General features: G+C 45.3%; 1 protein-coding gene across 1 annotated transcript in view; it reads left to right on the top strand.

The window, feature by feature from the left end:
* The window catches only part of dsd (attractin-like protein dsd), a 54,048-nt gene that overhangs the window by 24,428 nt on the left and 3,960 nt on the right, over positions 1–25,660 (top strand). Inside the window, exons 10-25 of the mRNA XM_028303818.1 lie at positions 3,764–3,872; positions 5,334–5,433; positions 6,059–6,181; positions 7,964–8,111; positions 9,661–9,730; positions 10,248–10,360; positions 11,763–11,873; positions 12,443–12,528; positions 15,305–15,419; positions 15,850–16,079; positions 19,417–19,580; positions 20,041–20,190; positions 20,662–20,887; positions 21,876–22,086; positions 22,536–22,647; positions 23,333–23,532. Coding sequence (XP_028159619.1) covers positions 3,764–3,872; positions 5,334–5,433; positions 6,059–6,181; positions 7,964–8,111; positions 9,661–9,730; positions 10,248–10,360; positions 11,763–11,873; positions 12,443–12,528; positions 15,305–15,419; positions 15,850–16,079; positions 19,417–19,580; positions 20,041–20,190; positions 20,662–20,887; positions 21,876–22,086; positions 22,536–22,647; positions 23,333–23,529 — 2,265 coding nt within the window. The 3' untranslated portion in view covers positions 23,530–23,532. The remainder of the gene's footprint in view (positions 1–3,763; positions 3,873–5,333; positions 5,434–6,058; positions 6,182–7,963; positions 8,112–9,660; positions 9,731–10,247; positions 10,361–11,762; positions 11,874–12,442; positions 12,529–15,304; positions 15,420–15,849; positions 16,080–19,416; positions 19,581–20,040; positions 20,191–20,661; positions 20,888–21,875; positions 22,087–22,535; positions 22,648–23,332; positions 23,533–25,660) is intronic.

Here is a 25,660-nt window from a genome sequence, read left to right as displayed (position 1 = left end):
ACCCAGGTACAAGAGAGAGAGAGAGAGAAACACTATTCATAGGAGGCCCGAGCTAAAAAAATATATGTCAATTTTAGTTCTTGAAAGTTTAAAGGGCGCTGTACATGTTTGAAGAAGGCGTGTGGATAACAGCAGAGACACCCACCCAGTCTGAGGCCACCCAGGTATGTACAAGAGAGAGAGAGGCTACCCAGGTACAGTGAGAAAGAGAGATGGGGATATAATACAGTGTCCTTTTAATCATGGATCAAACAAAAATATTGATTCCACTGCTCAAATGCGACTTTCATTCAGAAACAATATCCAAAAAGCGCACTATTATCATCATCATTTCAGCCATAGGACGTCCACTGCTGAGTTTTGGCTTCCCTCAGTGATTTCTACAATAGCTGGTTGGTGGCGGCCTGCATCCAGCGCCTTCCGCTACCTTTATGAGGTCGTCGGTCCACCTTGTGGGTGGGAAAATCGCACTAACTCGCTAATAATTTTTTGGAAGATTTTAACTTCCTTCTCTTGAGGAAAGTTGTTGCATTTGAGCCGTAGAATCTGTCCATATTGTTTGATCCATGTTTGAAGAAGGCGTGGGCAGTAGAGACCCACGGCTGGGCGGCGCGCGCCGGCTTCGGTCACTCAGCGGCGTGGGACCCGCTCTCGGGACGAGTCTACGTGCACGGCGGGCTTGTATCCGAGTCCGAAGCTACACAGGTACATACCAGAGAGAGATGTACTTATACTAGAGCAGTCTTTCCCAAAGTGGGCGATAACGCCCCCTTGTGGGCGCTGCAGGCTTAAAGGGGGGCGGTAAGAGACCCAGAAAAAAATATCGGGACGTTGTGTAAAGGCCTGGGAGGCGTCATCTACTAGGAGGACTCTTAGACACCGACTGAGCTCGACTCTTGACTACAAAAATGGGGGGCGCTAAAAAATATTTTATTCTCAAAGTGGGCACTAGACTAAATAAGTTTGGGAACCGCTGGCAGCTTGTTTTAGAGTCCGAAGCAACCCAGGTACACATGAGAAAGAGAGAGAGATGGAGATAGATGTACATTAAAGGGACGTGGTTCAAACAAAAGGATTGATTCCATTGCTCATTATACAACTTTCAAACCGAAACAATATCCAAAAACGCACTAACTGGCTGATTATTGATGACTTTTTTTTGGAAGATTTTTACTTCCTTCTCTTGAGGAAAGTGGTTGCATTTTGTTTCATCTATGTTTGAAGAAGAAGGCGTGTGGGCAACAGCAGAGACCCACCTAGTCTGAAGCCACGCAGGTAGGGGTGAGAGAGAGAGAGAAACACTTTATTCATAGAATCATGTCACTCGGCGGCGTGGGACCCGCTCTCGGGACGAGTCTACGTGCACGGCGGGCTTGTGTCCGAATCCGAAGCTACACAGGTACAAGAGAGAAAGAGAGATATGAGGCTACACAGGTACACACGAGAGAGAGAGATGGAGATACACTGTGTCCCTTTAAACATGGGTCAAACAAAAATATTGATGCCACTGCTCAAATGCGACTTTCATTCAGAAACAATATCCAAAAAACGCACTACTATCATCATCATTTCAGCCATAGGACGTCCTCTGCTGAGCTCTGGTCTCCCCCCAATGATTTCTACAATGGCCGGTTGGTGGCGGCCTGCATCCAGCGCCTTCCCGCTACCTTTGTGAGGTCGTCGGTCCACCTTGTGGATGGGAAAATCGCACTAACTCGCTAATAATTTTTTGGAAGATTTTAACTTCCTTCTCTTGAGGAAAGTTGTTGCATTTGAGCCGTAGAATCTGTCCATATTGTTTGATCCATGTTTGAAGAAGGCGTGGGCAATAGAGACCCACGGCTGGGCGGCGCGCGCCGGCTTCGGGCACTCGGCGGCGTGGGACCCGCTCTCGGGACGAGTCTACGTGCACGGCGGCCTTGTGTCCGAGTCCGAAGCAACACAGGTAAGAGAGAGATGTACTGTATACACCTAAAGCCTGGTCCGTGAGCACGTAGAATTTTGTCCAATGACCCCAAGCTACCCATCCTTATCGCTCGCGCGTAATTATATTGCTGTCGCGACTGTACGACGCGCGCCCGCAGTGAGTGTGTGGGCAACAGCAGAGATCCACCCAGGTATGTACAAGAGAGAGAGAGGCTACACAGGTACACACGAGAGAGAGAGATGAAGATACACTGTGTCCCTTTAAACATAGATCAAACAAAAGAATTGAGTCCACTGCTCAAATGCGACTTTCATATCGAAACAATGTCCAAAAATCGCACTATCATCATCATCATTTCAGCCATAGGACGTCCTCTGCTGAGCTCTTCGTAGTAGGGTAGGGTTAATACTGGGACGTGTAAAAGTGCTTTTTTTAAGCCTATTTACAGAAATAAATGAGTTTTAATGAGTTTTTTTTAGTTTTCTGGTCTCCCCCCAATGATTTCTACAATGGCTGGTTGGTGGCGGCCTGCATCCAGCGCCTTCCGCTACCTTTATGAGGTCGTCGGTCCACCTTGTGGGTGGTAAAATCGCACTAACTCGCTAATAATTTTTTGGAAGATTTTAACTTCCTTCTCTTGAGGAAAGTTGTTGCATTTGAGCCGTAGAATCTGTCCATATTGTTTGATCCATGTTTGAAGAAGAAGGCGCATGGGCAACAGCAGAGACCCACATGGTATGAGGCCACGCAGGTAGGGGCAAGAGAGACAGAAACACTTTATTCATAGGATCATGTCACTCGGCGGCGTGGGACCCGCTCTCGGGACGAGTCTACGTGCACGGCGGCCTTGTGTCCGAGTCCGAAGCTACACAGGTAAGAGAGAGATGTACTGTATACACCTAAAGCCTGGTCCGTGAGCACGTAGAATTTTGTCCAATGACCCCAAGCTACCCATCCTTATCGCTCTCGCGTAATTATATTGCTGTCGCGACTGTGCGACGCGCGCCCGCAGTGAGTGTGCGAGCGCGACAGCAACATAATTACGCGCGAGCGATAAGGATGGGTAGCTTGGAGTCATTGGACAAAATTCTACGTGCTCACGGACCAGGCTTTAGTCTGAGGCCACGCAGGCAGGGGTGAGAGGAAGGAAGGGCTGAAGGAACACAGGTACAAGAGAGAGAGAAACACTATTCATAGGAGGCCTGAGCTAAAAAAAAAATATATGTCAATTTTAGTTCTTTAAAGTTTCCGCTGGGGGCGCTGTACATGTTTGAAGCAGGCGTGTGGGTAACAACAGAGACCCACCCAGTCTTAGGACACCCAGGTATGTACAAGAGAGAGAGGCTACCCAGGTATAATGAGAAAGAGAGATGGGGATATACAGTGTCCCTTTAAACATGGGTCAAACAAAAATATTGATTCCACTGCTCAAATGCGACTTTCATATCGAAACAATGTCCAAAAGCGCACTGACTGATTTAGGTATTAATGACAGTGCGGAAAGGTTTTTTTTTTTTGAAGATTTTTACTTCCTTCTCTTGAGAAAAGTTGTTGCATTTGAACTGTAGAATCTATCCACATTGTTTGGTCCATGTTTGAAGAAGGCGCGTGGGCAGTAGAGACCCACGGCTGGGCGGCGGTGGTGTATGGTGTCAACTATCAAATTGTAAATGACACTTGCCCGTATTCACAAACGATACTTGCTTAAGTGAAGCAGCAAATCGAATGCACAGTGTAAAATAGAGCTCTGTGATTGGTGCGTCTACGCGCACTGTGAGACCTCATAGCAATGTTTGTAAATACGGGCGTTAAATACAAAATAATGGTTGCTTTCAGGGTCCGTCAGCGGCGCTGTACGAGTACGATGTGAACAAGAAGATATGGAAACCGCTTCCTTCAGCGCCGTCGCCCAGATACCTGCACACCGCTACTTTTGTATCGCCAGGTAACGACATTTATCTAAACATTCATCATAAAGTTTGCACCAGGGTTCGAAAGGTCTGTTATTATCATGATAATTATCTTGATAATAACAGATGGATAATTATCAGTTGATAATAACAAAAAAAAAATGCTCCGTAAAAGTTAACTGTATTCGAAGTTTTCAAACTCGTGTGACTGTGGTGGACGTTATTTAACATAGATAGTTCTAAAACCTATCTATTTAGCTCCATAACGATCACTCGTTAACTAGCGTCAAAATATTTATCTATTTTCCACAACGCTTTATGCGACTAGCGATGGATAACTTGACAACAATCAGTAACCAATAACATAAAGCAACATTCTCAATGTAACATCAGAATTTCTTATGAAACAATATGACAAATATGTATCTTACACTGTTGATAATTACGCTTCGTGATAATTATCTGATAATTATCCGATAATTATCTAATAATTATCACGAAGCGTAATTATCTTGATAATTTTGAACCCTGGTTTGCACTGCGACAGAGAGAATCCTATTTCTGTCTTTTAGGCCCAGAACAGACGGTGAAACGCAACTGCAACGAAATTGCAACTTTCTGATGATTCTGGTGAATGAAACTGAAACTGAAAGTTTCAAACTGGTCGCGTCATGTGTGGTCTCTCAACGGACGCTATGGCAGAAACTTAGATGCAACTCAAAAGTAACTAGCAGTTGCAGTTTCGTTGCAGTTGCGTTTCACCGTCTGTTCTGGGGCTTACTCGCTCGCGAAATGAAACCACCAAGCTATAGATCGTTTCATCCACGAAGACTAATGTTTGAGTGTTATCGGTACACGCTAAATTATCTATGAGTGCACAAGCACACTACAATAATGCCGCTCGGATTGCTCGGATCAAACTCCTCGCACCCCGCGCGTACGAGACCAAAAGGGTGGGGCGCGTCTTCGTTGATGAAACAATCTATATTTGTGTGATATCCCACTGCAATGAGGGCTATCGTTTTAGCGCTCACCAGTTAGCGCCACTGTAGAGTAAGGTCCTGTCACTTGCTAGTAGCGAAGACAGTGGCACCAACTGGTGAGCGCGAAAGTGGTAGGAGGACTATCGCATTTGCACTCGTCAAGATGGCGCCACTGTAGAGTAAGGTCCTGTCAATTGCTAGTAGCGAAGACAGTGGCACCAACTGGTGAGCGCGAAAGTGGTAGGAGGACTATCGCATTTGCACTCGTCAAGATGGCGCCACTGTAGAGTAAGGTCCTGTCAATTGCTAGTAGCGAAGACAGTGGCACCAACTGGTGAGCGCTAAAGTGGTAGGAGGACTATCGCATTTGCACTCGTCAAGATGGCGCCACTGTAGAGTAAGGTCCTGTCAATCGCCAGGGGTGCCAACTGTTAAATATAAAAACGATAGCCCTCATTATTCTTTCTTTCTATTGATTAACTAATTCAATTACATGTTGTGTTCTCGTTTCAGGTATAATGTTAGTTTTCGGTGGTAACGCACACAACGATAGCTTGTCAGTCGCGGCCGCGTCGCGTTGCTACTCCGCCGGCGCTTTACTCTACAACGTCAGGTAATATAAACAACACTTCTCTTTTCTAAATAAGGTAGCACAAGATAATTTATTCAGTACTTAGGACTTTTCCAGACCGCTTATACACATGCCAAATAGCTTGCACGTGGTGCCAAGTGGTGGTAGCACTTCGAGACATTTATTTATTTTACACGGCTGTGTGGGAACTTTGCTGATTTATGTATTAAAAATTAATAGTCTATCAAAATTGTTTATTTCCCTTATATTAATAAATAAATAATTACGTACGTATACGTGCTATGGAGAGGGCTATGCTCGCTGTTTCTTTACGGGATTGAATCAGAAATGAGAAGATCTGTATACGAACTAAAGTCGCTGACATACCCTGACGGATTAGCAAGTTGAAGTGGCAATGGGCAGGGCACATAGCACGCAGAACTGACGGCCGATAGGGCAGCAAGGTGGAGTGGAGGCCATCCAAGTTGGACCGACGACCTCATAAAGGTAGCAGGAATGCGCTGGATACAAGCCGCCACCATCCGGCCATTGTGGAAGTCATTGGGGGAGGCCTAGATTCAGCAGTGGACGTCCTATGGCTGAAATGTTGATGATGAAAATATTAAATTAAGTGACCTTTGGTGACCACTTTTTTCATTATTTCCAGGTGTAAGACCTGGATAACCAGTTCAAGTCCTACCGGGGCAGCGAGAGCGGCGCACGCGGCGGCGTCGTTGCCTCAGCTGCAGTCTTCGCAACAGAGGAGGCGCGCTGCTATTATACACGGAGGGTATGTTGATAATATACTGTAATACCTTCAATTTTTACGTGCCAACTGAAACTGACAATTACTGCAGTCCTTAGGGCCCTCGCCCACGGCGACTTTTTGTTGCGATGCAATCGCGCTTCTGTAGCGCATTAGTAGCGATGCTGTCGCGCGTTTCGTAAAAAGTCGCCATGGGCCCTTCGAGTGGCAGAGGAGGCGCACTGCTATTATACACGGATGGTATGCGGATACACTACACTACTGTATTTTTAGTGGCCAAACTATTTTAAAAGTTTAACTTCTTTCTTATGGGTTGAGACCTCAGTTGTCACACTCACAACTATCCACTAACGGTAAGGTATTTTGTTAAGGATAGTTGAAAGCATGATCGAAATGCTTTCCAGAGGTAAATGCCGGATTTGCCCTATATTCCCCACGCTGGCCAGATGGGTTAGGGAGGCCTGATGATAGCATATTATTATTAATCTTCGCCTCTCACAACATCCAGAGTAGAATAGGGCCATATTCTACTCTGCTGAAACTACACGACTATTCCATCCTACTTATATTATAAATGTGAAAGTCTGGATGTTTGTTAATCTTTCACGCAAAAAATACTGAACGGATTTTGTTGAAACTTTACAGTATTTTTGTTTGTAACCCAGATTAACATATAGGCTATAATTCATGCCGATCTGTGACACTCAGCTGAATCTTTCAGAGTTCAGTGAAGCCGCGGGCAAAAGCTAGTCCTTTATGATTCTATGTTGCTTGCTACAGGTTTAGTCGTTGTATATTTGTCGAAGCTTCGAAGGCCACCTGCGACCAGACGCACGTCTCTTATTGGCTCTGTGCACGATTACAGCGCCAACTAGCGTCCACAACTTTGTGGGCTCTGTCACATTGACATTTAGGTCGTATATTTGTGGAAAAATATCGAAATGAAAAAATAACAAATATTTTCGACTAATAAATTGTTGTGATACAACGATTTGGATGGAAAAAAGGTTTTGAAATCATTTTGGTCATTCAAATCAAATGAGGTAAGTCCAAAAAGTGTGTTTAATTTTGATTGTGTCAGGGTTTGTTTACTTCATTTATAGTTGTAGTTTTACAGTAAAACAAAAAGAAAAAGCTACTTTAACGGTTTCATTATATAACAGTAAATATATTTAAATGTTCCTGTATCGCTAGTAATAAATTAAATATCGTTTTCAGATCGAAATGAGGATTGTTTTGAAGACCGGGTTTGTGAGTATTACAATATCAAATTCCAACCACAAACCGTATTACAAGGAAAGTTGTTGGTATTGGCTGGACAAGTCCGAGATGTAGAAGAATTAAGAACAAAACAAGGGCAGAGTTAATAATTTCACGCTCTCATCTTAAGGCAAACATCTGTGCACAACAACTACTGTGACTCATTTTTGAACTACCACATTGTATAGTCTAGTTATTTCCAAATTGTAAACGGCTATTAAACCAGCCCTATCGAAATACAGTCCACTCTTTTATTTAAGTTCCCAGTAGGACCCTTTTCTAGCGATTAATTAATGATATTAAAATGTATTATGTAGAATAGCTTTGCCATTGACAGATACATCTGATGACAGAGCTTACATTATTTCTACTTTTGACCACCATGAGCGCTACGATAGATTATGTTACCCCCACCTAGTACTTCGCACCCAGCGAATAGACGCGTGATGGTATTCTAATCTGCTTTGAGTCTTATATTAATCGTACATTCGCTTATACGATATCTTAATTTCTGCTTTTAGTCTTATATCGGTTCTATATCCGCAGTTTCGACGGCCGCCTGCGATCCGACGCGCTTCTCTTCGAGACGGGTGACAAGTGTTCCTCCTACAATGATGAAGTAGCGTGCGTGGCGGCTGCGAATCACGCGGCGCGCGCGTGCGCATGGCACGTGCACAAAAGGATATGTATGCCGGTGAGTTTGTCAACCGTTAGCGAAGAACAGGGCAGGTACTATAGTCTGATCTGCGAGCACGTAGAATTTTGTCCAATGACCCCAAACTACCCATCCATATCGCTCGCGCGTAATTATGTTGCTGTCGCGCTCGCACACTCACTGCGGGCGTTTGCGCACAGTCGCGACAGCAATATAATTACGCGCGAGCGATAAGGATGGATAGCTTGGGGTCATTGGCTAAAATTCTATGTACTCGCAGACCGGGCTTTACTCCCCTGAAGCCATTTGTAGGGAGTCAAGAAGTGTGGCGCGGTGGAGTGCAATCTGCCCTAGGCAGCCGCATTTCCGCGCACAGCAGTATAAACGCGAGGTTGGTATGGCCATGGGTGGTGGTGGGATTTGTCCCTATATTCCCCTGAAGCCAGTCGTCGCTTGCTCAAACGGAGCAAGCCAGTCTGGGGCGGAAGAATGTCTAGGCCGTCTAGCTCGGACTAACTCGCAGTTCCGTCCCCAAGACTTTAACCCAACACTGACAAAATTTTGCGGGGATTAGCGGGGTGTTGTGTTATATAAAGATGACCTCATCTTCATATAACACAACACCCCGCTAATCCCCGCAAAATTTTGTCAGTGTGTGCGTGCGCGCCGCATACGTATTGGCACGCTCACATACAAACCGCGCTTGGTTCGTTTCTATGAAGATGACCTACTCATTTGTATTTACTCTGGTACTACTCCCCTGAAGCCATTTGTAGGGAGTCAAGAAGTGTGGCGCGGTGGAGTGCAATCTGCTCGGACAATAACTCGCAGTTCCGTCCTCAAGACTTTGGGAGGACACCGTCAGGTTTTAATGAGTAGGCCCTGCCCATCTGGCATGGAGAGCGTCACACTTGTTCCCTCGGTCCATTTCATGCTTTTCCTGACGAAAAAAAAAAGAAAAAAATACGCATGATTTTATTCTGCGCTCTGACGCGCTTCTCTTCGAAACGGGTGACAAGTGTTCCTCGTACAATGATGAAGTAGCATGTGTGGCTGCTGCGAATCACGCGGCGCGCGCACAAAAGGATATGTATGCCGGTGAGTTTATCAACCGTTAGCGAAGAACAGGGCAGGTACTATAGTCTGGTCTGCGATCACGTAGAATTTTGTCCAATGACCCCAAACTACCCATCCATATCGCTCGATATTCCTTCGGAATAGAGCAACAACCACGAGCTGTCATACGAAACGGATTTTGGTTGACACTGAATGTCATTTGTGTGTCAGTGTCAGGATTATTTTACTGTTTTGTACAATAAATCAATCACTTATCTAGTCACCACGTTTCTGAAGCACTATTTTTCATAAACATCCACGATTTCACTCACGTAAAATCTGAAAATATCTCAGAGTTCAAATTTTCAGCGTGCTACTAAGTGCTTCCGAACTGTCAAATAGTTGCAAAATTGTGAATAATTAGGCTAGAAGTCTTTTAAATGCAGAGCATGCAATCGAGTGACGAATGACAACCTTCCCAAATTGGATATCTAATAACAACGAAAACTGATCACCAAATTGTATTTTTCAGTTAGAAGAAGTTGGATGGAAGGAATCTTTCGAGGGTGACGTGAAAGCGTGCGTCGCAGAACCCACTTTTGGTAAGAAACGAGAGTTATTTTCAGCTTTATGTTAAGTTAATTAATTTAAGACATATAACTGTGAGATGATTTCGTTGTCTTAACTATGAAAATGACTAAGGCTAAGAACTCGCGCGGTTGCGGGCCCGCAGCTTCTGTAGAATGCAGAAACTTATGTCAAAACTAATGCACAACTCATGACGCGGTTTCCGCCCGCAGCGGGCGCGGTTGTAATCGGGTCCCGCTCGGCGGTTTTTGCCCGCGCGAAAACCGCCCTATCGGAAGGCGACCATTTTGTACCAGTGTCTTAACACGCGCAGAGAGTGAGTTCTTAGAATAACCGCGCAAATAACCGCTCCCGTGAGTTTTGAAATAAAACCGCAATTCCACAACCGCCGCGGGCGTGGTTGAAAATCGCGCCGTGAGTTCTTAGCCTAAAGGAGCCAGTTAGGAGTCTTATCTATGAAAATACTAAAGGAGCCAAAATACTAAAGGAGTCTGTGCCTTATGTAACACGTATTTGTGCTGTATTCTACAGACGAGCGACTATGCGCGTCGGCAGAAAGCTGCGGCGCTTGCACGGCGGCGGGCTGCGCGTGGTGCGGCGCCTGCCTCGCGTCTGCTCTGTACTGCACGCGACACACGCACCAGGTAACACGCTACACCCGTTAGGTAACGCGCTACACCCGTTAGGTAACGCTCTACACCCGCTAGGTAACGCGCTACACGCGCTAGGTAACAGACTGCACCCGCTAGGTAACACGCTACACCCGCTAGGTAACGCGCTACACCCGCTAGGTAACACGCTACACCCGCTAGGTAACGCGCTACACCCGTTAGGTAACACGCTACACGCGCTAGGTAACGCGCTACACCCGCTAGGTAACGCTCAAGTCAATGATTTATGATGTTTGCTGGATTGATTGAACATGAACCACAATGGGACTAGGGACATCCTCCATGGTACTAAAAGTTCTAAAAAGCTGTAAGACTTAACTCATCATCATCATCATTTCAGCCATAGGACGTCCACTGCTGAACATAGGCCTCTCCCAATGCTTTCCATGATGATCGATTGGTAGCGGTCTGCGTCCAGCGCTTCCCTGCTACCTTAACTATCTGAAAATAAAATTATTCGTAACTCGTAACTGAAGATAAATGAATGCACTTGTTTTCTTGCCAGAGATGGTTCGCTCCCCGTCGCAGAAGCCAAATCGTGAGTTATTTTTAAAGACAATCACAACAACAGCAGTGTGACAGAAATAAACGTATCTATAAAGATAAGCATTCATACTTGGCTAGTGATTGTTTAGCTGTTGTTATTTACACATATTTGTAAGTATAGAAAACCGGTAATCGTTTAGCTACTACATATTTTATAGCGAGAAAATCTCTAAATTCGATAAAATAAATGCACTTTATTGCGTAAAAAATTGGTAATTTATGCTTGTCGACCCAATTCATTACAGTGAAGTTATATTTCAGCCAAACATTGTCATAGTTCGTTTCATCCACGAAGACGCGCCCCACCATTCTTCCGGTAATGTTTGAGTGTTTCGGTACACGCTATTTATCCATGAGTACGCGTATTATCCACGCACACTACAATAATGACGCTTGGATTGCTCGGATCAAACTCCCCGCACCCCGCGCGACCGAGACCTAAAATTGGTGGGGCGCGTCTTCGTGGATGAACCGAACTATACCGTAGTGTGTCGTTTACAAAACTGTTACTAAAAACCATATTATGTAAATAAAACATCGCCCGTTTGGTGTAGTGGTCCGAAAGGACTACTATTCCGAAGGTTGCGAGTTCGATTCCCGCACAGTACAAACATTTGTGTGCATGAGCATATTTGTTTGTATTGGAATGGGTGTTTTCTATGTATAATATGTATGTTTTTACAAAAAAAAAAGTATTTAATTATGTTTATATCCGTTGTCTAGTACCCATAGTACAAGCTTTGCTTAGTTTGGGACTAGAAGCGCAGTGTAAAATGTCCAAGGATATTATTTTATATTTATTTATTTATATTAAAACAATCTTTCACAGATGGCGCTCTCGCTAGAAGAGTGCGGCGCCACGAGCGAGTCGCCGCGAGAAGCGTGCGGACGCTTCCACTCCTGCGCAGCTTGCTATGCGCACCAACATCACCATACACACGTAAGTTACATGTATACTTAAGTTATAGTTCCTGGAACTCACGAAGACGAGTGAGCTTTACTTGTGTGTGTACGTGTACGTACATGCACATAACGATAGTTTAATGTCTACCAAAACTTTTGAAAAACGAACAGTAGCGAGCCACCACACATGTAAAGCTCACTCGCCTTCGTGAATTGCAACAACTATACCTATCTACATACCTAAAGGAGGGTCTCCTGCTCAAAAAACTAACAAAACAACAAAAAAACATTGCATTCTTCTGCATACTTATCAAACAAAAAACTTATGCTTATAACACATTCGTAATGATTTAGAACAAAAAAGACGCAGGTACTCGATGTTCGCAAGGAACGATGAAATAAAAAAATACGATTGCGAACAAGACTGATACCTAAGTCAAATAACTGTCGCAGTCTCGTCTCGGTCGCTTGTCCCTGTTGCGGCGTAAACCGCCTCATAGTGAAAGCGTAATTTGCAGTCTTCTGGTAATAAAAAAAACGCCTAGTAGTGAAAGAATAAATAATGTTTCTTCTGATAAAAAAATCATTGTTATTAATTTTTTCCAGGGTTCAGAAGAATTAACACAACGGCTATGTTACTGGGACTACGACACGATAAAATGTAAACCTGCCAATTCTTCGGATGATATAAGGTAAATTATAATGCACTAATATTTATGCTTTTGCGACTGCGATCGGCGCCCGCAGTGAGTGTGCGACCACGACAGCAACTTAAGGCCGGGTAGCAGAGAAAATGGCGAAAATGAGGTTTTCATTTTTCATTTTTGAGGTACTAAACAGTAAAATTAAAGGCTAAGATTTTTATTGGGCATAGTTGAGGATATTTTCTAGGGCTATTAACGGATGGAAACACGATTTGATGAAGTTGACTCGATAGAATAAATTCCCAAAGTTACCTCTATTCGTTTTCTATTTATGGTTTTATTTTTAAAATAAGCGATTTGAGATTCTAAATCTTTTACTAAACTAAAGTTCAGAAATAACTTGAGGGCTTTTAACGGATGAAATTTTTATATTGCGTCTTATTTAGTTACTATGTTAAAAAATGTGGAAAAAATCGTCCATGACGGCTTGGACAATCTCAATCAGTCGCGCGGTGGCGCTTACGGAGGACGGACGCGTGTCAGTTTTTTGGCCGTGACAGTTCGCGATTTGTCAATATTTTTGACAATGATGACTTTGATGAGTCACAGTATAATAATATCAGTGTTACTGGAGAAAGCTTAAATTTTTGATAATTAAAAATTATAAATTTTGTCTACCTATTGAAATTTAAATCGTTCGCATCCTTTTAAACGAAGACTCTACTCATGATACATAGTACATTTCTCAAATATGAAACAAAACCAATGACTTAAAATTACATTTTAATAGTACCTACATACAATCGTCTTACCAGGCCTGTTCATCTCCGCGAGTTTGCATCGAAAACAAAACACGTACGATGGCCCACCTACAGGATACTATTCGACAAGGCCTCACATACGACTTACGAGCGAACATTGACTCACGCACGCGTATTCTTGTGTATGATGGAAGAAAATAAAGAAAATGGTGTACTAAATACTGTGCAGTATTTAACTGCCTAAATAATAATAAAAACACAAAATGTACTTTTTTAAGTTGCCTCAAGACACTGAGAGGTAAATAAGTAGTTAATAGTATTCATGATAATTCATGCTAAATCATGTATTTCCTCCGCCATTTTCCGCAGTTTGGCACCTCACGTCACATCATTTTACCTAAGTCAGCCCTATAGATTCGGCGCAGTGCCGATCACTGACGTTTGTCAACAAAATGGTGCTTGACTCTTGAGACAGGCTAAATTACACCATATTGTTAATGATATTGAGCATACATTTTTTTAAATACATTCGCGAAGTAAAACTTCTGTACGTAGTACTTATTAATATTCTGTTTTAGTCAAACCTCAATTAAGACTTTAAACTAAACTATACTTCATTCTGATCTCGAATTTATTACATAGGCGTTACGGTCGGTGAAGGTACGAGTAACTAAAATTATTTACTGCGGTTCTTTGTCAGTGTTTCTAGACCGATCTTGAAATTACTAATTTTTAGGGTTCTGTTACCTTAAACGATAAAGAGTTAAAACGGGACCCTATTACTATGACTTCGCTAAATGTTGTCTGTCACCAGCCTCGTATTTCATGAATCATTTTCAAAAGATTTAGTTTTTTAATTAGGTACTTTAAAAATAAANTTCCAATCGCTCAAACTCCCGAGCGAGTGACGTAATCTTGAAATTCTTTTAGCCGGCGCGGAACTTCCGGAAGGTCGGGTGACGCCACGCCTCTTTGAACCGTGTTTACTTTGGCAGTTATATTCTATATATATTCGATTCTAAAATATATTCCCAAAACTTTTGAAAGTTGTTTTAATTAGTATCACTTGGATATGATTTGTATTAGAAAGTGCTGTGAGTGTGACGCTTGAACGGAAGGAAGTCAACCTAACCTAACTAACTGAGTATTTCTATACTGTGTAGCCGCGAGAGCTCTTTGGCGCGCTGTCTTCGGCGAACTATTGCGCGCGCAGATTTTGACAGCGCGAAATACCTACTTTAGCAGAAATACCAAGCCTTAATTACACGCGAGCGATAAGGATGGGTAGCTTGGGGTCATTGGACAAAATTCTACTTGCTCACGGACCAGGCTTTATAAGATCACATGATAGTAAATAAATATGGTGCTAATTATAAAGACGACGGCGCATCGAGATAAACGCTATGGCATCTTATGATACTGCACCTGTTGCTTAATAACTTGTTATTATTACACACTGTAAAAACATTTTTCCTGAATAAATAAATAATAGAGATAGGCCGACTAGTCGCCGTCTAGTCGGGAAAGCCGACTATTCGGCATCATTTGTAGTCGGCCGACTAGTGACGACTATTCGGCAAAATATGCCGATTATAATCGGCGCATTACAAAATTAAATATGTGAATGAAATAAAACTCATAATCACCAAGATGATTTTTTTAATATCACGGCGCGCATCGTAGCCCAGCAGGAGGCGATCATATTGTCACCTCCCCTGACCCCTCCGCCGTCGAAAATTATGACATCTACCTCAGGTACTGTTAGTTAGGTGATTATAATATTGATTTTTATTTTTTGTCATATTCAAAAATCTCATTTCTTAAGACGTTTATATATTTATCTCTTTTTAGAAATCTAGATATTATTCTTCGGATAAGTAGGTATTAGAATGATCGGCATTGCCGATTAGTCGGCCGAACAGTCGGCAATTTGAAAACCGATTAGTCGGCTAGTCGGTTAGTCGGCAAAGACCATAGTCGGCCCATCACTAATAAATAGTAATAGGTGCTATTTTAAAACAAAAGTTAATAAGTTTTAATTAATTTCTCTTGTCATTCTTCAGGAGCGTAGCATCGGCTGGCCCGTGCAGCGCTCCGTGTTCCACCTTCCAGACTTGCGCAAACTGCACCGCTGAAGAGTGCATCTGGTGCGCGTCTGCTGGCAGATGCGTGGATAAGGTGCGAGAGACTAGTCTCAATAGTATCCAATTCAAAAGTACAAGAGCCCAAGTATACATACAGGGTGTGGCGTAAATAGTGGTGCAAAGCAGAATACTTAGTTAAAACATAAATGCCTTCAAATTAGAGGCATGAGGAAGCCCTACGCTAGTTTTCATGCAATTTTTAGAAACTTTATTGCAGCGCCACTACCCAAGTGACACCGTGACATCATTTCATTAGATTCTGGAGAAAACCGTCGGGTTTTAGTGGGTTGGCTAGGCACCGCCCTTCTGGCAGGGAGTGGCCATAACTTTCACAAATAAAACGTATTTGCCCTTGGTACCTTGGCTAAGTCTTCCATTTGCCTCTGATGAAAATTAGGGAGTGTCTCTAGCAGTGGAAACTCAATGAATTTAATGACGAATTCTAACCAAATTTTTCTCCTCAGAACGCATACGGCGCATCATTTCCCCTCGGCGGCTGTCGCCTATGGTCGACCAGCGGCGGCGCCAGTACTTGCGGCGACGCCCACGGCTGCGCCGCCCATGTATCCTGCAGCTCGTGCCGCGCTGAGCCCGCTTGCGGCTGGTGCGACGATGGCGCTGGCGGTGGCCGCGGGGTCTGCTTGCCGGGAGGAGCGAGGAGACCTCATGCGCCGAGAGTTTGCGCACAGCATCGGTGAGTATTTTCCACCCACAAGGTGGACCGACGACCTGATTAAGGTAGCAGGAAAGCGCTGGATGCAGGCCGCTGCCAACCGTGCGTTGTGGAAGTCATTGGGGAAGGCCTATGTACAGCAGTGGCTGAAATGATGATAATGATGATCGGTGAATATTTTGCAAACTTGCAGCAAAGCTACAACGAAAATAATGGTTCTGCTGAGTAGCTGGTAGTGTCTTCTATTAGTTGCTATGGTTAAATTATCAAAATGTCTGAGGATGACGCTGATGCAGCTGGATTTAAAACGAACGTGGGAGGAGCAAGGCGAACACATGCGCCGAGATTCTGCGATCAGCATCGGTGAGTTCGTAATGGAGTCCTTTGCAGATGCTACGTCGGGCTTGAAACAAAAATAAAGGTTCTGCTGAGTAGCTGGTATCGTCTTCTGTTTGTTACAATAATTAAATTGTCAAAATGTCTGCTGATGACGCTGATGCAGCTGGATTTAAAACGTGGGAGGAACGAGGCGACCTCATGCGCCGAGAGTCTGTGCTCAGCATCGGTGAGTTTGTAATGGAGTCCTTAGCAGCTGCTACGTCGGGCTTGAAACAAAAATAAAGGTTCTGCTGAGTAGCTGGTAGTGTCTTCTATTAGTTGCTATGATTAAATTGTCAATATGTCTGCGGATGACGCTGATGCAGCTGGATTTATTAATGGGGAGATGGAGTTGAACTTCCTTCGGCTCATACTATCATACGCATACGGCGCCTCATTTCCCCTCGGCGGCTGTCGTCTATGGTCAGTACTTGCGGCGACGCCCACGGCTGCGCCGCCCATGTGTCCTGCAGCTCGTGCCGCGCTGAGCCCGCTTGCGGCTGGTGCGACGATGGCGCTGGCGGTGGCCGCGGGGTCTGCTTGCCGGGAGGAGCGAGGAGGCCTCATGCGCCGAGAGTTTGCGCACAGCATCGGTGAGTTGATTTTACTGGTGATAGGGCAGCCCTGGAACAAAAATAAAGGGTCTGCTGAGTAGCTGGTAGTGTCTTCTGTCTCTTACAATGATTAAATTGTCAAAATATCTGCGGATGACGCCGATGCAGCTGGATTTAAAACGTGGGAGGAGCAAGGCGACTGCATGCGCTGAGAGTTTGTTCTCAGCGTCGGTGAGTTCGTAATGGAGTCCTTAGCAGATGCTGCGTCGGGCTTGAAACAAAAATAAAGGTTCTGCTGAGTAGCTGGTAGTGTCTTCTACTTGTTACAATGATTAAATGGTCAAAATGTTAGCTGATGACGCTGATGCAGCTGGATTTAATAATGGGAGATGGAGTTGAACTTCCTTCGGCTCATACTATCATACGCATACGGCGCCTCATTTCCCCTCGGCGGCTGTCGTCTATGGTCAGTACATGCGGCGACGCCCACGGCTGCGCCGCCCATGTATCCTGCAGCTCGTGCCGCGCTGAGCCCGCTTGCGGCTGGTGCGACGATGGCGCTGGCGGTGGCCGCGGGGTCTGCTTGCCGGGAGGAGCTAGGAGGCCTCATGCGCCGAGAGTTTGTGCACAGCATCGGTGAGTTAATATTACTGGATAATGGGGTCCTTTGCAGATGCTGTGTCGGGCTTGGAACAAAAATAAAGGTTCTGCTGAGTAGCTGGTAGTGTCTTCTGTTTGTTTCAATGATTAAATTGTCAAAATATCTGCGGATGACGCCGATGCAGCTGAATTTAGAAACGTGGTAAAATGGAGAGTTACTTTGACTCTGTTTGAGCCCGCTTGCAGCTAGTGAGACGATGGCGCTGACGGTGGCCGGGGTGTTTCCTTGCCAAGAGTGTGAGCTCCGCATTGGTGAGTTCGTAATGAAGTCCTTAGCAGATGCTGCGTCGGGCTTGAAACAAAAATAAAGGTTCTGCTTAGTAGCTGGTAGTGTCTTCTGTTTGTTACAATGATTAAATTGTCAAAATATCTGCGGATGACGCTGATGCAGCTGGATTTAATAATGGGGAGATGGAGTTGAACTTCCTTCGGCTCATACTATCATACGCATACGGCGCCTCATTTCCTCTCGGCGGCTGTCGTCTATGGCCAGTACATGCGGCGACGCGCACGGCTGCGCCGCCCATGTATCCTGCAGCTCGTGCCGCGCTGAGCCCGCTTGCGGCTGGTGCGACGATGGCGCTGGCGGTGGCCGCGGGGTCTGCTTGCCGGGAGGAGCGAGGAGGCCTCATGCACCGAGAGTTTGCGCACAGCATCGGTGAGTTGAAATTACTGGTGATAGGGCAGGCCTGGAACAAAAATAAAGGTTCTGCTGAGTAGCTGGTAGTGTCTTCTGTTAGTTGCTGTAATTAAATTGCAAATTGTGGAAAAAGCTCAAATCATATAAGGATCGCCTAAAATATTTCAGAATGGCATCGCTGGAGAGGCGCAGAGAAATGTTGGATTTAGTTTTTCTAAAAAAACTTACAGCTGGTATATTTAATTGTCCCGATTTACTTAGCAAAGTTTATTACCATGTGCCACGTGTTCTCCCCAGACAATTAAATAAAAAACTATTCAGCTTGCCGCAAGGCCGCACCAATTTGAGAAAGCACAGTTCGCTGTCCAGGATGTATACATTGTATATGGACCATGAAACCGACATAGATTTAAACTTTGCCTCAATACCTGGTATAAAGAAGGCCATACTTGCTTTGGAATAATCATGCACTTAAAATTAACTGAATTTATTTAAATACTGTATTGGTTATCTCTATTGTAACAAACATTTGCGAATATGTTCGATGCATCTGTATTATTGTATACTGTAGCAATAAAATTGTACTGTAGTGTAGGTAGCATTTGCATTTTTTTTTTTGCGTAGTTACACATTATTTAGCAGATGCAGTGCTTTTCTTTAAGTGATGGGGCACTTATACATGTAACTTTGGTTATGTATTTTAAATTTTAATAGTGTACTCATTGTTGAAAAGCCAAAATAAATAAATAAATAAATTATCAAAATGTTAGCTGATGACGCTGATGCAGCTGGATTTAAAACTTAGTGAAATTAAGCTGAACTTCCTCGTTTCTATTTGACAAAGCGCCGACCACTATGCGGCAGAAGGAACACCTCAGAACAATAGTGGATTCGAGCTTGTTAGGAGCTCACATAACCTGCTCCCCCCTGGCAGCAGGTATTAGACAGGCCATTTACCAGGGCAAAAAAAGCCTACAGCAGTGCTGCAACAAAAATACTGTGTCTGCTGAGTAGCTGGTAACCTCTTCTGTTAGTTGCCATCAATAAATTATCAATGTGTCTGCCGATCACACCGATGTTACCAGATTAAAAATATATTTTTTCATCGATCTTATTCCTTCCCCAGATGGCACTTCACCCGCTGCCCGGCGTGCCAGTGTAACGGACACGCGATATGCGACAGTTCCGCGCGATGCATCCAGCCATGCAGTGGCCGAGCCATTGGTGATCACTGCGATACGTGCGCGCCCGGCCATTGGGGTCACCCGTTGAACGGTGGCTCTTGTCAGCGTGAGTTTATAAAATTGACGATAAACTTATCTTAGAATAATAAAAGTCATATATAATTCTTTGCGTAACTCTAGCACTGATTCCCATTGGTCAAAGGGAACGGCGCAAGAAACTTGGCAAGTATTTTTTAGAGTTGCACCTATTTTTTAGAGTAGTTGAACCTAGGCAGTTATTCAATAAACCTAATCTCACCCGGTAGCTATAGCTTAACTTGTAACACCCACACACAATGCCACAAACGATTCTGTTTATAAATTGAAATCAATGAGAGTGAATAGGCACTTACAGGGCAGATAATTATGTACCATCCTAGACTGCATTAACATCAGGTGCGATTGCGGTCAAATAACTGTCTTGTATAAAAAAAAAGTCATCTACAAGTTATTAATTTAATGTTCACTCTAAACCATGACTTTTGTAATTCACTACTACCCTCATAATGCGTCATTTTTCCTTCCAGCGTGTGACTGCAACTCGCAAGCTGTGTCGTGCGCGCCCGACTCTGGCCGGTGTTACTGCACTACCAAGGGATTAGCGGGCGACCGCTGCGACAAGTGTGATAATACTAACCACTACCATGCGGATATCTACAACAAGGGCGCTTGCTACTGTGAGTACCTACCTTATACCCTTAGGATAGGAGCTAATTTGCGACAAACATGTACCAATACCAGGATGACATCTCAACAAGGGCGCTTGCTACTGAGTACCTTATGCCTTTGGGATAGGAGGTAGTTTGCAACAAACACTACTAAAGGGCTGGGGCAAGTGCTATATTTTTAACCGACTACTGTCTTCTTATATAGTGACAGTGGGCACGGCACATAGTACCCAGAACTGATGGCCGAATCGGCAGCAAGGTTCTGGAGGAAAGGCCACGTACGACGTCCTACAAGGTGGACTGACGACCTCATGGAGGTAGCAGGAAGGCTGTATGCAGGCCGCTACCAACCGCGCAATATGGAAATCATTGGGGGAGGCCTATGTTCAGCAGTGGACGTCCTTTAGCTGAAATGATGATGAAGTTATAGGAGCTATTTAGCAACAAAAACTTACTTCAAATCAATTTCTATGTTCACAGACGACCTAGCAGTAGACTACCAATTCACATTTAACCTGTCAAAGAAAGAAGACCGTCATTTGACTGCCATTAATTTCCGTAACGCGCCGGTCAAACCGGATGTGGACGCGGACTTCAGCATAACATGTTCGGCGCACGCGCGGATGAATCTCACAGTGCGCACGCGAGCCGAACCCGCCGAGCGAACGTTGTTCAGTGACGTCAACTGCACCAACTTCCGATACAAGTGAGCATTATTAATTAACCTAATTTTAATTGGCTAGTATCTTCTGGATTAAAGTATAGTGCTGAAAATAATACTTCAGGTCTGTAATATCAGTCTTCTTATACCACTTCTTCACGTAGATATTTAAAATATCTTGTCTCAAAATGAAGACTACAGAGCTGACGCTTCCATTATTGGTTGTAGTAGTATGTGTTATTAGTGAAGCCTGGTCCGTGAGCGTAATTATGTTGCTGTCGCGCTCGCACACTCACTGCGGGCGCGCGTCGCACAGTCGCGACAGCAATATAATTACGCGCGAGCGACAAGGATGGATAGCTTGGGGTCATTGGACAAAATTCTACGTGCTCACGGACCAGGCTTTAGCAAGTAAAATACATGAACGGTGACAGCTATCGTCCATTTATGTTTTTAGTTCAGCTTACTGACCGACTGATGAAAGAACGCTTAATATGTGGTTACCTAAAATAGATGGAAAATACCACTTTAGCTATCTGAAGTTTGAGTCGCAGAATCTTCCGCATAACTGATCCGGTGCCTGAGATAAGGGACCGGCACGGGTGTTTTTTGACGTCAAACGTCAGCGGCACTTCAGATGTGCGCCAGACTTGTATCCTCTGTCACGTCATACATACGTCGGCCGTTTGGTGTAGTGGTTCAGAACGGACTACTACGCCGAGAGGTCCCGGGTTCGATTCCCGGCCGGGCAGAAATTGAAATGATGAATTTTAATTTCTGTGACGGGTCTGGGTGTGACTATGTATAATATGTATGTATTTAAAAAAAAGTTTAAAGTAGTATATCCGCTAAGCTAGCACCCATAACACAAGCATATTAATTGCTTACTTTGGGGCTAGATGGCGCTGTGTGAGATTGTCCAAAGATATTTATTATTATACATCAGATACGCATACCTGTAATATAAAATGTTAAACTATAATTTCCTACATCAATATTTCCTTGTAATGAATCGCAGAACGTTCCACTACAGGTTCGCCAAGTCGGAGCACTCCTTCGGCGTGGAAGACAACGTCACTTTGACCACGTTCTTCGTCTACGTGTATGACTTTCGGCCACCGCTGTGGATACAGATTTCGTTCTCGCAGTACCCCAAACTGAACCTGCAACAGTTCTTCATAACGTTCTCTTCGTGTTTCCTGCTGCTGTTGCTTGTGGCGGCTGCGCTGTGGAAGATTAAGCAGGTGAGTGGTTGTTAAGAGTATTGTGGATTAAATTCTAACTGTAGATTAGTGTAATGTGACAGAATTATGTCAGAAAATAAAAATTAAGGTGATATTGACATATCCAAATCCAGACAGACAGTACAGTTTGGAGATTAATAAACAACCTATTGGTGTCCAACAAGTAACATTTTATCTTTCCTTAGGGCAAGCATCGGTTGGTGCTGGAAGAAACTCGATCCCTTTGTGATTACAATTGTGATGCGACTATTACAAAATGAATTAGAAAATGTTATTCAAACGTTATACCTATTTTTCGTACTCACCGATAAAATGTCACCGGCGCATGAGCTCGCGAGGCTTATGATATGAAGTCATGAGGCAAAGCGTACCTCATCCGGTGTGGATACACCTTAAGAATACTATTCTTTGTTTACTTCTTTTGTTTGATCGAAAGCTTTTATTTCCAGAAATACGACTTGTACAGAAGAAGACAGCGGTTGTTCGTGGAGATGGAACAGATGGCCTCTAGGCCGTTCAGCCAAGTCTGCGTCGAGTTAGAACGCGGTTGGGTTGGAGGAGGTAAGTTTATATTAATTCAACAGGTAGCAAGATAGTATTTCCCATTATGTCTTTGTAAATTTCACTAAGAGCAATCGCCCTGGGCTCGACGAATTTCTTACTCGAGACGTTTTTGTTGTGAAAGCGTGATATTGTAGTGGTTGTGATTTTTTTTAACGATCAGTTTTCTTCCCTCATGCAGCACAACTTATGTGTTACGATATCTTTTTTTTTCCATAATCTTGTCTCGGTGAATAAATGATCTTTTTGTTCTGTGCATTTTTATGTCATTTTGATATATTTTACTATTTGGTGCGAATACGAATTTTCGTAATGAAGTAAACTCACTCATGTATTATATTTTTTTCCACAACGAGGAAGTTGTTGGGCTCCATCTCACCTGATGGAAATTAATGATCAGGCTGAAGGTGGAAGCGAAATTCACTGGAAATCTTCAAACACTTCAAACACAAAGGATCAGAGGGCGTAGTGTGAGTTTACGTTAAACGCATTCGATGTCGACTGCGTAAGAAAGTGACATTAAATGTATAACGGATTGTACCTACAGCGCCCCTAGCGGAAGCTTTTTTTTTTTAAATCTTCGTGTATTTTTTTTCACACTAAGCCCTTTGGCTATTTTACCTCCAATTGTCAAAAATATCCTGTAATGCAACAGTTTAATAAACTATCGTCTTGTTCCCACCAGGCACAGGCGTGCCCGCGCCGGTCGCTCTGGAACCGTGTCGCGGCGGGCGCGCGGCGGTGCTGTCGCTGCTGGTGCGCCTGCCGACGGGCGGCAGCGGGCGCGCGCCGCCGCTGGGCGGGCTGGCCGTGGCCTCCGCGCTCGTCACGCTGGGCCACCACGCGCCGCCCGCGCCCGCCAAGCGCCCCGACCACCGCTGACAGGTAGGAGCTTCTCTAGGTGCCGCACTCCCAAGGCGAAAGGCTCAAGAGTACCACGCACCACCGCTGACAGGTAGCTGGAGAACTGTGCAGCTGTCTCTGAGAGCGCTCCTGAAGCAAGGCTAAAGACTACCAACCAGGTAACTTACAGGAAGCCCGAAAGCACCACGCTCTCTCCACAGCAAGCCCGTAAGCACCACGCTTTTAAAGCCCCGCCCCCTTGCCAAACCCCGCCCACATCTGTCTAAACAGATACCACCACTACAATCTAGCGCGGTTGCTTAGCAGTGACGCTCCTCACTCTATAGCAAGACTTCTGTGGTTCGCTTGCGCTCGCGCGCACGTAGCGTGTGCTAACATAGCCCCGCCCCCTGACGAGAGCCGCCCACAACCGACCACAATAGTATCTTGCTATAGCAAGATACCAAGCGCTTCCTTAATGAAGACTTTATAGACGGCCTAGCCTTGTGGCTCGCGTACTCTTCCCCTAGAAGGCCACCGCTGACATATAGGTACCTCTAAGGACGCCTGGCCATCTGACTCATAAACGCACGCCCTAGTAGCAAGCGACCATTTTAGACACTAAAAGTACCTCACTCTACAGCTTGGCCGTGTGCCTCTTATACGCAGTATCACGCCTTAGTAGCAAGCGGCTGGAGCATTTTAGACACTAAAGATACCTCACTTCACAGCCCATAACTCGTCTAGTTTTGGGACTCTTAAGCGCACGCCCTATTAACAAGCGGCCGGACCATTTTAGACACTAGGTCCCTCACTGTAAAGCACATAGTCACGCGCCGCCCCGGGCCGGTGCTGTCGCTGCTGGTGCGCCTGCCGACGGGCGGCAGCGGGCGCGCGCCGCCGCTGGGCGGGCTGGCCGTGGCCTCCGCGCTCGTCACGCTGGGCCACCACGCGCCGCCCGCGCCCGCCAAGCGCCCCGACCACCGCTGACAGGTAGGAGCTTCTCTAGGTGCCGCACTCCCAAGGTGAAAGGCTCGAGAATACCGCACACCACCGCTGACAGGTAGCTGGAGAACTGTGCAGGTCTCTAAGAGCGCTCCTGAGCTGCTAAACTACCAACCAGGTAACTTACAGGAAGCCTAAAAGCTCCACGCTCTCTCCACAGCAAGCCCGTAAGCACCACGCTCTTATAGCCCCGCCCCCTCGCCAAGCCCCGCCCACAACTGACTAAACGGAGACTACCACAATAACCTCGCGCGCCAGCGGTGATGCTCCTCGTCCTATAGCAAAATATTGTGGCTCGCTTACGCTCGCCCACATGCAACGCGTCTTAATATAGCCCCGCCCCCTTACTAAGGATCCTCCCACAACTGTCTACAAAGGTATTATGCTACAGCTCGGACTTTTAGACAGTATAGCCTTGCGGTTCACATACACACGCCCTAGAAAGCTAGACCATCGCAGACATTATTGGTACCTCTAAGGCTCTTCAGCGCAGCATATGGATGCCTCGCTCTGTCACTCATAAACGCACGCCCTATTAGCAAGCGACTTGACCATTTTAGACACTAAAAGTACCTCAATCTTCAGCCTGGCCTTGTGTCTCTTATACGCAGTATCGCGCCCTAGCAAGCGGCAGCACCATTTTAGACACTAGGCACCTCACTCTATAGCCCATAACTCGCCTGGCTTTGTGACTCGTAAGCGCACGCCCTAGTAGCAAGCGGCCGGACCATTTTAGACACTAAGGATACCTTACTTCATAGCCCATAACTCGCCTGGCTTTGTGACTCGTAAGCGCGCACGCCCTATTAACAAGCGGCCGGAGCATTTTAGACACTAGGTCCCTCACTTTAAAGCACATAGTCACGCGCCGCCCCGAGCCGGTGCTGTCGCTGCTGGTGCGCCTGCCGACGGGCGGCAGCGGGCGCGCGCCGCCGCTGGGCGGGCTGGCCGTGGCCTCCGCGCTCGTCACGCTGGGCCACCACGCGCCGCCCGCGCCCGCCAAGCGCCCCGACCACCGCTGACAGGTAGGAGCATCTCTAGGTGCCGCACTCCCAAGGCGAAAGGCTCAAGACTACCACGCAGACATCAAGACTACTATGCAGTCGCTATAGGATGTAAACCCCCCCCCCCCAGTAATATTTTCAGGTATTATAGATAATTATAT

This window comes from Ostrinia furnacalis, unplaced genomic scaffold (genome assembly GCF_004193835.3).
Source record: "Ostrinia furnacalis isolate ACB-3 unplaced genomic scaffold, ASM419383v2 OfSCF1301, whole genome shotgun sequence".
Classification (NCBI taxonomy): domain Eukaryota; kingdom Metazoa; phylum Arthropoda; class Insecta; order Lepidoptera; family Crambidae; genus Ostrinia; species Ostrinia furnacalis.
Note: the sequence above shows the minus strand (reverse complement) of the source record. Positions and strands in the feature narration are given on the sequence as shown.